At 52.5% G+C, this 12,397-nt stretch overlaps 1 protein-coding gene across 13 annotated transcripts; it reads left to right on the top strand.

The window, feature by feature from the left end:
• The first annotated feature begins 11 nt into the window (after positions 1-11).
• Positions 12-12,071, top strand: BRD2 (bromodomain containing 2). Of its 13 annotated transcripts, XM_070515131.1 has the most exons (15): positions 26-482; positions 2,024-2,102; positions 3,070-4,384; positions 5,993-6,296; positions 6,546-6,637; positions 6,907-7,044; positions 7,557-7,695; positions 7,778-7,992; positions 8,084-8,458; positions 8,972-9,100; positions 9,296-9,547; positions 9,669-9,937; positions 10,571-10,875; positions 11,087-11,209; positions 11,323-12,071. In XM_070515131.1, the coding sequence occupies exons 6-15, from the start codon at positions 6,934-6,936 to the stop codon at positions 11,457-11,459; spliced, it is 2,055 nt and encodes a 684-aa protein (XP_070371232.1). In that variant the 5' UTR covers positions 26-482; positions 2,024-2,102; positions 3,070-4,384; positions 5,993-6,296; positions 6,546-6,637; positions 6,907-6,933; the 3' UTR covers positions 11,460-12,071. The 13 variants fall into 13 exon arrangements, with proteins under 13 accessions (XP_014701834.2, XP_070371230.1, XP_070371232.1 ...); XM_070515129.1 differs by lacking the exon at positions 2,024-2,102 and having other exon boundaries at positions 13-482; XM_070515132.1 differs by lacking the exons at positions 26-482; positions 2,024-2,102 and adding an exon at positions 591-790.
• The last annotated feature ends 326 nt before the right edge of the window (positions 12,072-12,397 follow it).

Below are 12,397 nucleotides of genomic sequence, written 5' to 3'. Positions count from 1 at the left end.
TGCACGTTCCCGGGCTGCGGCAGCCATGCTGAACCCGTACGGAGAGGCGAGTGGGGGGGACAGGGTCGACGACAGCGGGATAGGAAGCCGGGCATGTGAAGAAGCAGCGGCATTAGAGCGCGCTGGGTCTCTGGAGATAGGCCTCGGCCACGCGGCCCCCTTGGCCCATGAGCGACCCCCGGGAACCTTTGGAAAAAGGGCCCCCGTGGCGGGGGGGGGGGGGGGGGGGGGGGGGAACGGGACGGTAAAGGGGAGCGGCTGGCACGTGATCTGGGTCAGCCAATCTGAGTGTTGCTGACGTGGCCGCGCGGCCCCGATGTTCTCCCCACCCCCCGATCGGTCAGGAAGGGAGGGGCTGGGGGCTACGCCCCCTCCCCCAACACAGCTTCGGCTTCCGGGGGGGTGACACCCCGGATTACATCCTCCCCCCGCACCAAGCCGAGGGGAAGATTGGAGCCCCCCTGGAAGGTTCCAGGATCCAGGTGAGAAGGGGCCCTTGGGGGCCGGGGGTGTTGTCATTCATTTAAGTGCTTAACCAATGGTGGGGAGTCCGTGAAGGAGATTCTTGGGGTTCATAGAAGAATCCTGAGGGTGGGAGGATTTGTCCTTCAAATAGTTTACAGCCAATGGGAGCTTGGGAGGGGGCGAGCGGGAGAGGGCCCCTGTGATGGGGGAGGGGAATGGCCAACCTCATGCTTCCGTACCAATTGGAGGGCAAAGGGGCGTGGGGGCGGTGTGTTCCCCCACCTCGTTCCATTCGTTCCCTGGGGGTACAGGAGCCCGGAGCCAGGTGAGAAGGGATCCTTCTGGCGGCTGGAGGGAGGGGTGACCTAGTGGGCCGAGGAGTGAGTGTGGCGACTGGAGTTTCTACTCATGGCTGTAAATGCTTAGAGTTGGCAACCTGGGCTATGAACAGAGGTTGTTCCCGGCGCCCACTCCCTTTCTCTCCAGAGATTGGACGGAGCATTGCTGTACTTCCTTTGTGTCCGCGGTAGGAAGCTGGCAGTCATCACATGGCGTGGTGGAGGTTACGCTTCGAGTCGCTCATTGAATTTCTGTGCATTCACGTGGACACGGCCTATGGAGCCTTCTGCACAAACCTTCTTTGCCCCGGTGGGGTCTTAGCTGAGCGTGTGTCCACCCCAGGCTAGGGAGGGCTCACAGGCTGAACGCTTGGGAGCAGAAACCAGGCCCGAGGAGGGTTTTGGGAGGGAGTAGAAATCGTGGTCTGAGACAGGAGGGAGTGAGGCTTCGGACCTGGAGTGATTTCACAGCTCCCAAGGTTTCGGGTTTCTCCAGGGTGGCGTTTTTCGCCTCTTTCATCCCCTCCCCCATTCCTGAACAGTCGTCTCCTTGTGTACTGCGGGGGAGGCAACGGAAAGGGGGGAAGAGTTACTTTTCCAAATTCCTGAGTAGCAGTGGCCTCCCCGGTGACTCATGTGGGGGAAGGGAAGATTGGGAGAGAGCGGGGAGCAGTGATTTTCCGGAACGCAGGGAAATAAGCCAGAATAATGTTTGGCTGCCCTTTCGCTTTCTAAGGCCCAGTATTCTCTCGGCGGCCTGATGTTTCTTCCCTGGCCGACCTCCCCCCGCGATGGGCTTCTGTACAAACTTGCAAGGCCCGGGGTGGAGAAAAGCAGATTGGGGAGGCTGGGCCGCTAGGGGGGAGGGCGATGGGGGGGAGGGGAGAAGGCAAAGTTGCTGTGTCATTGCGCTCCCTGCAGCAGCCACTCGGGCGGGCCCGCATGTACTTTTGGGGCCGAGGCCTGATCCCTAGTGGGGGCTTGGTGGGGGAGAGACTCTGCTTTCCCGCTGCGCAGTTTCCCCCGCAGGGTTTGCCCGACTCGGGTGATTGAGAAGACGGGAGATTGACGGCCATTTTAGACGCAGTAACCGAGGTTAGGGCTCAAAGGCTACCGCGAAGGAGGGAGGGTGACATGGTTGGAGCTCAAGGATCTAGGCCCTCACGAGCCCCTGGCAGGGGGCCTCATATTCGTTGAGTTACATTAATTTCCTTTTTCAGATACGCATAACTACTACTTCCTTGGTAGCCAGAAAAGGGGAAATGGAGGGGGGGAGACTCCCCCCCGCCTAAAGCCCAGGTAGGGGAAATTCTTTCACTCTCCCAGAAGGGGACGGGGGCGGGGGAGCCCCAGAGATGGCTTTAGAGATCCTGATCTTGTTGTGCTCTGGCTCTTTCTTCATACGTAGTTTGTTTCTCTAGTCCAGATAACTAGATTGTGGGGAAGACTTAGTTGACTAGGTTGGGGGAGGGGGCGAAACTGAGCTCCCAAAATGGCTCCTGCCCCTCCTCGGAGGCGGACGGCCCGGGGGGAGGGGAGGAGGGGAGAGTAGGAGGGGGAGGGCTAGTCTGAGCCGCAGCCGCCGCCTCCTCCGCTCGCCCTCCTCCCTGGCGCTGACCGATGGACCAGCCGCTCCGTGGGGAGGACTCCGGACCCTGGTGGGGGGATGGGGGCAGCCTTCCGCCCCCGCGGCGGAGGGACCCTAAGGCGGGGTGCGGGCCTGCCCTCGGGGTGGGGGAGGGCGGTGGGGATAGGTCTGAGCTCGCCAGGAGCGGGGAGGGTGTTCACCCTGCTTCGCCCCTGGCGCGACTTGTTTTTTCCGCTCCGAGCCAGACACCGGAATGAAGTTTGGGGAGGAGGTGGGTTTCATCGTATAGGGTACGTGGGTGCGTTTGGAAATTTTGAGCTGCGGAGCTTTTGTCAAGCAGGCAGATGTTTATATTGCTAACTGGACGTATGAGTGGGAGGGATTGGAGAGGTGCTTGGGGTGCAGGTGTTTGGAATGTGTTCTAGTTTGGTTATCTTGTTGATAGGAAGCCTTTGGGAGTTAACAGATAATAGATTCTGAGAAGTGTTTTGCCTTTGTCTTTCGATTGTTTGACCTGGGGAAGGACGGGGAGGATTTTAAGACTCTGGGAAGCCTGTATTTTTATATTGTGGAGCATAGGAACGTTAGGTTCCTTCTTTGCTACGTTCGGGAGCCTTTAGCTGTTTGCCAGAGTAGCAGGCCGCGGCTTCTAAGATGGCGTCTTCTTCCTCATTTCAGATTCTCGGCTGCAGCGGCCTCACTGCCGAGAACACCAACTCGCCGGGCATCCTGCAGCCACACCCTGGCGGGCCGAGGCTGGCTACGCCCACGCGGCCGCTCCAGTCCTCCTGCCGTTCTGCCCAATGGAGGAGCTACGAATGGCACGACCTGCCCGAGCTTGGCAGTCGCCAGTCGCACCGGGTTTGGACGCCTGGGAAGATTTTGTTGGAAGGGGAGGCGGGGAGAGGGTGCTGCATCCATGCCAACCTCCCTGTTTCCCTGGAGTCGCCGAACCACAGCGCAGCCAATTGGCTCAGAGATGTGGCGGGTTGCCGCTTCCCTATGGGTCTATGCGGCACTCTTCTGCCTAGTGACTGACACCTTGGAAATGAAGCCTATGACGTCATCGCTTCAGCCGGCCAATAGGAAACGCTCCCGCGGAGAGGTGTTCCTCCCCCTTCGACTCTGCTTCTTCACGCGCGTGAGCGAGCGTGCGCGCGCGAAGGGGGTGGAGGAAATCTCGAGCACGGTGGCGCGCATGAGCGGCGAGGCTCCTCCCTCCTGCCTATATATAAAGGGCTGGCGCGGGGCTCGGCGGCGCCATTTCGCGCTGGAGTGGAGTAGCCTCTAGAACGAGCTGGAGGATTCTGCCTACCGATACAGAGCCTTCGAGTCGTCGGGGGCCGCCATTACAATCCACGTCCATCCGCTTGGAAATGGCCTTCGTCTCGGCCTATGACCGGTCCCGGCGGACAGTACAGACCCCATAGAAGCCCCCGAAGCTCCCCTTTTTCGGGCCCCGCCCAATCCTCGGAGTCTATCCACCCCCTCTACTCCGCCCTCAAGAGGATTTCAAAGATGGAGGCGGCGGCTCCATAAACCACTTTTCGTGTTCATCCGCCTCCATCCAAGATCGAAACGGGACCTCGTCCGCCCCGGACGGTCCTGGCAGGAAGAGGGGATCCTTGCAGACCAACAGCGGGCAATATTGACGACGGTGTCTGGGATCGGGGGCCGTCCTAGGGTTTGAAGAGTCCGTCCCCCTTCGCTCGTCCGCCTCAGCTGAGGCCGCCGCCATTTTCTCGCAGTTCGTCTCCCGCGGAGCGCGCCAAGCTGCCGGGAGTTCTCCGAGAGGTAGCGGAGGAGACCGCTTCCGTGCCGGCCCGGCGGGGGGGGTTGTCGCCTGGAGGACCAAGGGCAACGGCCCCCTCACTTCCCGGGTTATGCTGGCCCGGGCGGTAAGGGGAACCGAGGCCACCCGGACTTTCCGCGGCTGAGGGCAGCGCCGGGTCCCCGCGGTCAAGATGCTGCAAAACGTGACACCCCACAACAAGTACGTCCCCGCGAGGCGCGTGCGGGAAGGGGACGTTGGGAGGCTGCGGCGCGCGGGTGTGGGACGTTGGGTTCGGAGAGAGTGCGAAACCGATTCGGGCGCGTCCCTATTGGGTGGCGCGACTGTTGGCTCTCGGGGCTCGCGGGGCGGGCTGAGCAACGGTTTGGGAACGGTGGTAGCGGCGCAGATGCTGCGTATGGAGGGCCTGCAGGTTGTCAGTTCAGACGTTCTTTTTCCCGCCGTGGTCCAGCCGTAACCGAGTTGGGCAGACGGGTGGCGGCAGGAAGTAATGGGCAAGGTCGACATTGATTGAGCAGTGGGTCCTGCAGGTAGTAGTAGGTCTGGTGTCTAGCGACAGTTTGTTACAGGCTTTGAGAGGGGGGTTCGTGACCATATCTAGTGCCTTATAAGGTTGCCATGGTGATGGAGCTTCAGGGATTGGCAACCGGGATTCCCAGAGTGGGGTAGAGGGATCCCTTTCTGAGTCTGTGGGCCCCTTTAGGGTAGGTCAGTGAACAACTCGTGTTTCGGTGACTGGATCGGTTTTGTGTTGGGGCGTGTGTGTTTGGTCGGGGGGATGTGTTTTGGGTGGCATTGAGAGTTTTCGCTCAGGGAGGAGGGTGGAGTTAAGGATCCTCTAGTTTGGTTTTGCGGATGTAAACAATGAGATTTGGGTCTTTAGTCTTGAGCCCTGGGAATCGCCTGGTTCTGAGGAGCATCAGAGAGAACGTAAACTTGAACCCCTGTTGGCCTTTGATGTGCAGAGTTGATGCTACAATGGGAACTGTTACTGGAATCGTATTTTTTGGCGGAGGTTGAGAGGCGTCTATCATTCTTGGGAGGGAACTTGCTGACCTTGACTGTTTGGACGCCTCTATTTTTTTGAGTCCTTTGGAGGGAGGAGACTGAATTTGCGAATAAATTCTGGGGGCTGGCAGGTGGGGTTATTCTAGGCTGGGAAGTCTGACAAATGCTCGCTAGTGTGAATTTTTTTTTGAGTTGATGTGGTTTCCCGTTAGATTTTTGGTCCGTTTTCTGTCTTGGATTTAAGTATCCACAGCTTTGGAGGATGCTGATCTTCTGCCCAGTTGGATTCTTAGGTGTCTCTTTAGCATTGTATGGAATTTTTCTCCTGTTTTGTTCCCTTCCTCTTTTATTCGCTTCCCTCAGGCTCAACCACCATGGCAACCACCAAGCCCCTAGTGGGGAGGAAGCTTGGGCCTTGAGTTTCTTAGCTCCACCCATTTTGCTGAAGTTCCATCCCCATAAGGCTATGGTTCTCAGATGCTGTGCTCTATCAGAAACCATCTTGGGGTTTTTCTGCTTCTCCATTCTGAATGAAAAAATGTTAGAGTCCATCAGATTCCAGAAGGTGGGGGCAGATAGGTACACTAAAAATATGGAAACAAAAAAAAAGTCGGAGAAGGGAGACAAGAACAAAAGCTCCACAGATTGTTTGCATACTGGTTTTGTCTAAGATGCACTTTCGTAGCTTGAGCACCTTTCACCAGGTCCCAAGCGTGGATTTATTGAATACTTAGTGTAAACTGCAGTGCCTCTCGATTTTCGTGAGATTGCCACATCTAATTTTGTTTCCCGTTTTCACAGGCTCCCTGGGGAGGGGAATGCAGGGTTACTGGGGCTGGGCCCGGAGGCAGCAGCTCCAGGGAAAAGGATTCGGAAGCCCTCCCTGTTGTATGAGGGATTCGAGAGCCCCACAATGGCTTCAGTGCCAGCTTTGCAACTGACCCCTGCCAACCCACCACCCCCAGAGGTGTCCAATCCCAAAAAGCCAGGACGAGTTACCAACCAGCTGCAGTACCTGCACAAGGTGGTGATGAAGGCTCTGTGGAAACATCAGTTTGCATGGCCTTTCCGGCAGCCTGTGGATGCTGTCAAACTGGGTCTGCCGGTGAGTAGAGAGATTGGAGTGGGGCAGGTACCGAAATGAAGAAGAATGAGTGTGAGTGGAGGTGGGCTGTCTGGTATAGGTGCTGCGGCCCCTAGGGAGTTCCCGTCTCTCCCCTGTAGGGCAGATAGCTACCATTTTTCTGCATTCTTGGTCCCTTGTGATTGATCCAATCTCTCGCTATCTTGACATCTCTCATTGTGCCCTCCATGTGTCCTTCCTTAACTTTTGTGCCCTGGCTCCATTTTACAGATTCCCACCCCAGGTTGGGAGAGGACCACGGTGGCCAAAATTCTTAGCTTCTTCCTCTCCCTCATGCAGCCCATGGATAGCCAGCCCCAGAGGTAATGTCACAGGATGGGAAACCTTGCAGAGTGGGCGGTGGGGTGGGCGGTTAGAGAAAGGTAGTAGGTGCTTCCCTATGGGTGTTAAGAATCCTGCTCCATTTTTATCTGTCCTGTAGTTTAATTGGGGCCGCAGTTAAGGGGACTATATACTCCTTGAAGGCATAGGGGGTGTGTATGTGTGTGTGCGTGTGTTGGGGGTCAGTAGTTTGCCTGGGAGAACAGGCATTTATCTTGAAGCAGCTCTGATCTAGTTGTTCTTTCTGTAGGATTATCACAAAATTATAAAGCAGCCTATGGACATGGGTACTATTAAGAGGAGACTTGAAAATAACTATTACTGGGCTGCCTCAGAGTGTATGCAGGATTTTAATACCATGTTCACCAACTGTTACATCTACAACAAGGTGAGTTTCTCTGTTCATTAGTAGATGAGGAGAGATAGTGCTTCTATTATTGCTAGATGTTTTGTCCACGTAAAGTTTTTCTTTTTCTATGGAAAGTGTTCTCACAACAGTCAGGATCTGGAAAATCTGAGCTCCAAAGGGTACCGCTGAACACAGCGAGGTGGTTTCAGAGATGCAGAATTAAAGGTTATTTAAGTAGAACAGTTTTCATACTTGGGTGTAGTGGCCCTGTTTCTCAGAGAACTCTCCAGAGACCTGAGTAGAACAAGATCTATTTTTTCTTGTCAGTTCTCATGCTCTTTCTTCTGAACTTTTTTCCTTTGTTGTATTTTGAGGGATAGAGTTGGGAGAAAAAAGGGAAGTTAGCGGCCCAGTGTAGGTAATTATTCAATACCTGATGACACATTTGTCAACAAGGGATGGTGGTGTGATGCTTGGAGTCAGTAATTCCTCTGAGAAAAATGGTTTGTCTGTTTTTTGCTCATGTTTCAACCTGTTTGTGTTTCCTATAGCCCACTGATGATATTGTCCTGATGGCACAAACATTGGAAAAGATCTTTCTACAGAAAGTGGCATCGATGCCACAAGAGGAACAAGAGCTTGTGGTGACCATCCCTAAGAACAGCCACAAGAAGGGGGCCAAATTGGCAGGTAGGAAGAGTGGGAGTTTTGCTCATGGGGACCGAAAGACGGGAGAGATGATTAAGCTAAACTTTTTTTTCTTTTCCCCTAGCGCTCCAGGGCAGTATCACCAGTGCCCATCAGGTGCCTGCTGTCTCTTCTGTGTCTCATACAGCCCTGTATACTCCACCACCTGAGATACCTACCACTGTCCTCAACATTCCCCATCCGTCGGTCATCTCTTCTCCCCTTCTTAAGTCCTTGCACTCCGCTGGACCCCCACTACTTGCTGTCTCTGCAGCTCCCCCGGCACAGCCCCTTGCCAAGGTAGAGATTTATGGATTTCTTTTGGTTAATGGAGAGGGAATGGTCTTGAGGTGGACTCGGTAAAAGGGACCCATCTTGTTTTTCTCCGCAGAAAAAAGGGGTAAAGCGGAAAGCAGATACTACCACCCCTACACCAACAGCCATCCTGGCTCCTGGTTCCCCCGCTAGCCCTCCTGGGGGTCTTGAACCTAAGGCGGCACGGCTTCCCCCTACGCGTAGAGAGAGTGGCCGCCCCATCAAGCCCCCACGCAAAGACTTGCCTGACTCTCAGCAGCAACACCAGAGCTCCAAGAAAGGAAAGCTGTCAGAACAGTTAAAACATTGCAATGGCATTTTGAAGGAGTTACTCTCTAAGAAGCATGCTGCCTATGCCTGGCCTTTCTATAAACCAGTGGATGCTTCTGCTCTTGGCCTACATGACTACCATGACATCATTAAGCACCCCATGGACCTCAGCACTGTCAAGGTACCCACTGCATGGGGCAGATGGGATGCTCAGGCAGTGGTTGGAGCCTAGGGATCAATAAAATAATCACTTAAGGGTACACAGCAATCTTTGGTTATTGGTATTTTAGTTTCACGACAGTGTTTTACCCTATTAGGCTAAAAGTCAAGTACTTGATAAGAGTCCCCATTTTCTGGAGTTTGAAACAGTATTGTGGGTTTTGTCTTTGGGACAGCACTATTAATGTACAGTTAACTTGTGCTTATTGGGAATGTTAAGGAAGTTAGGGGGTAGAAGGATAGTCAGTGGCTATCCACTCTCCTTTTTCACTTAAGAAATGGTTTGTCTTTCTAGACATAGATACTTCTTCAACCCACCCAAATTCCTTTGTCTTCAGTCCTGAACCCCAGGGCATAGATCCTTAAGGTCATCCCCACTGTGCTCTCAAGAGGGCTACTTTTGCAGTGTCTGGGGTTGGCAGGGAAAGGTGAGTCTCCCTACCTGTGCAGCTTCTGATGCTGCCTCCTTCTGCAGCGGAAGATGGAGAATCGTGATTACCGGGATGCACAGGAGTTTGCTGCTGATGTGCGGCTTATGTTCTCCAACTGCTATAAGTACAACCCCCCAGACCACGATGTTGTAGCCATGGCACGAAAATTACAGGTGAGTGTCAGGCTTGGAGTGTGAAAAAAATAAAATGGATTTTGGGAGAGAGATTTTGTCATCTGTGCTGCGCAGCCTTGACATGAGGCTCTCTAGTCTCTCTCACAGTTGTAAATTAGAGTTGTACCATCAGGCAACTGAGTATGATCAGGGCACGATCCATCAGCATGGTTTTCACTCCCCCTCTGTTTCTAGGATGTATTTGAGTTCCGTTATGCCAAGATGCCAGATGAACCGCTGGAACCAGGGCCCTTACCAGTCTCTACTGCCTTGCCCCCTGGCTTGGCCAAATCATCTTCAGAGTCCTCCAGTGAGGAAAGCAGCAGTGAGAGCTCTTCTGAGGAAGAGGAGGATGAAGATGAGGAGGAGGAAGAGGAAGAGGAGGAGAGTGAAAGCTCTGACTCTGAAGAAGAAAGGGCTCATCGCTTGGCTGAATTACAAGAACAGGTATTATTTTATCATTGTTCAGTTTATTGGGTAAGAGATTCACACCATAACTTTTTTTTCTTTCTTGGTCTTTTTATTCTACTTTATTTTCCCATTTTGTGTGATTCTTTTCCTTTTCTAGCTTCGGGCAGTACATGAACAGCTGGCTGCCCTATCCCAAGGCCCAATATCCAAGCCCAAGCGGAAGAGAGAAAAAAAAGAGAAAAAGAAGAAACGGAAGGCAGAGAAGCATCGAGGCCGAGCTGGGGTGGATGAAGATGACAAAGGGCCTCGGGCACCCCGCCCATCTCAGCCCAAGAAGTCCAAGAAAGCAAGTGGCACTGGGAGTGGCAGTGCTGCTGCACTAGGCCCTCCTGGCTTTGGACCTTCTTCTGGCGGAAGTGGCACCAAGTGAGTTCTAACAGGATAGGAGGTAGAGATGAGCTTGGCTGTTTCTATAGCTTCTTCGGGAGAGGATGCTTTCTCCCACCCCTTGTAGAGTTCTTTCTAAAGCAGAGATCAGTGAACTTGTACATAGGCAGGCGACAGATACAGACTTTGAAGACCATAGGGTCTCAGAGCTGCTCAGGTCTTCCAGTGTAGTGTGGAAGCAGCCACAGGCAATATAGAATCATGAATATGGCTATGTTCTAATGAGACTTTATTTACAAAAACAAATGACAGGCCAGATTTGTTCCTTGGCCATAGTTTGCCTATCCTTTTTCTAAACTAATGAGTCCATGCTGTCTTAGTGTTTTCCACGATTAAGGCTGGGTTAGCACTTTAGGGAGCAAAAAGATGGCCCCATGTCAGTGTATCTGTATCTAGTTCTCGAACCCCAAGATAAATGTAAAATGCTTGTATGTGAGAAGCTCCACTTAGATAATACAGTGTCACAGTAGTCCACTTCTAGATCACGCATCTGCCTTAATGGAAAACAAAAGCTCCTCCAGGCAAGAAATCCAGTTACAGAGTTGAACAGTGAAAGCGTGTTGGGAAAAGTCATTGATGTTTCCCCAGCTGACAATTTTCTTTTGCCTTTAGACTTCCCAAAAAGGCCACAAAGACAGCCCCACCTGCCCTGCCTACAGGCTATGATTCAGAGGAGGAAGAGGAAAGTCGGCCCATGAGTTACGATGAGAAGCGGCAGTTGAGCCTGGATATCAACAAGTTGCCTGGAGAGAAGCTGGGTCGGGTTGTGCACATAATACAAGCCAGGGAGCCCTCTTTACGTGACTCAAACCCAGAAGAGATTGAGATTGATTTTGAAACGCTCAAGCCATCGACGCTGAGAGAGCTTGAACGCTACGTCCTTTCCTGCCTACGAAAGAAACCGCGGAAGCCCTACAGTGAGTAAATGAGGTCTATCTGTTCACGCAGCAATCCTCATAGTTCTGAGGACAATTTAGAAGAGGGTCATTGGGGATGCTTACTGCACTCATGTTAGCTCCCAGGATGGTGGAATGCAGTAGTTGCTTCCAAATGTTGAAGAAGGAACTTGGCAACTATAGGGGGCACTAAAACTAGGGTGCTTGCTACAATCTTTGTTTCTTTTTCTAGCCATTAAAAAACCTGTGGGAAAGACAAAAGAGGAACTGGCTTTGGAGAAGAAGCGGGAACTAGAGAAGAGGTTACAAGATGTTAGTGGGCAGCTCAATTCCACCAAAAAGCCCCCCAAGAAAGGTGAGTAACCTATAAGCCACTGCAAATTCACTACATCTTGTCCTCTTAGCTGCATTTTGTTGAGAAATGGAGATCAGACTTACTATCTTTTAACTTCCAACTTTGTTCTGCAGCAAGTGAGAAAACAGAGTCATCATCGGCACAGCAGGTAGCAGTGTCTCGCCTCAGCGCTTCCAGCTCCAGCTCAGATTCCAGCTCCTCCTCTTCATCTTCCTCTTCGTCAGACACCAGTGACTCAGACTCAGGCTAAGGGGCCAGGCCAGATGGGGCAGGAGGCTCCGCAGGACCGGACCCCTAGACCACCCTGCCCCACCCCTTTCCCTCCCTTGCTGTGACACTTCCTCATCTCACCTCCCGTCCCCCCACTGTAGGAGAGCTGGCTCTGCAGGGGGGAGGGGTGCAGGGACATTTACTGAAGGGGGGATATAAATGGACAAAATAATAAGATTGAGTTCTCAACCCCATTGAGAGTGACCTCCTGGGCATAGAGCCGCCATTCAGAATGACGGGGCTGGGCAGGGCTACAGGGTGGGAGTGGGCAAAGGCCCTGATAATGGGGTTACCTGAGGCCATAGCTGCCCTGTGCACTTGTAAGGGCCCTGTTTTGAGATTGTTTGTTCTAATTTATTTTAAGCTAGATAAGGCTGAGGGGGTAGGGCCATGGTCCCCTTGGCCTCCATGGGGAGGGAAGAAGGGAGAGCTCTTTTTTTACGTTGACTTTTTTTTTCTACTCTGTTTTTCCCTTTTCCTTCTGCTCCATTTGGGGCCCCTGGGGGTTTCAGTCATCTCCCCATTTGGTCCCCTGGATTGTCTTTTCTTTGTCTGTTGATTCTAACTTGTAAATAAAGAAAATATTATTCAAGGTTTGAGTTATCTTAATAACGTTTGTTTCTGTAGTGCTTCAAAAGGAACATGATAAGATTTAACTGAGTGAGAATTCTGAGCAAAGTATTCTTGGGGTGAGAGAAAGGAAGAGCGCCATCCTGTAGTTGGATTGTGTCTTTTTAAACAAACTATAGTAGGTGGTGGTTGTACTGAGAAAAGTAAATGTATGTGCCCTTTGTAAAATGGATCCTCCAGAATAACCAGTTCAAGATCTGCTCTGGTTTAGATGGAAAAAGCACACCTGGCTTGTTCATGCCTTAACCAAGAGACCAAGAGTTTTGAATTCAAAATTTGAGGTACGCT

The sequence above is a fragment of the Equus asinus genome, chromosome 8 (assembly GCF_041296235.1).
Source record: "Equus asinus isolate D_3611 breed Donkey chromosome 8, EquAss-T2T_v2, whole genome shotgun sequence".
Lineage (NCBI taxonomy): Eukaryota > Metazoa > Chordata > Mammalia > Perissodactyla > Equidae > Equus > Equus asinus.
Note: the sequence above shows the minus strand (reverse complement) of the source record. Positions and strands in the feature narration are given on the sequence as shown.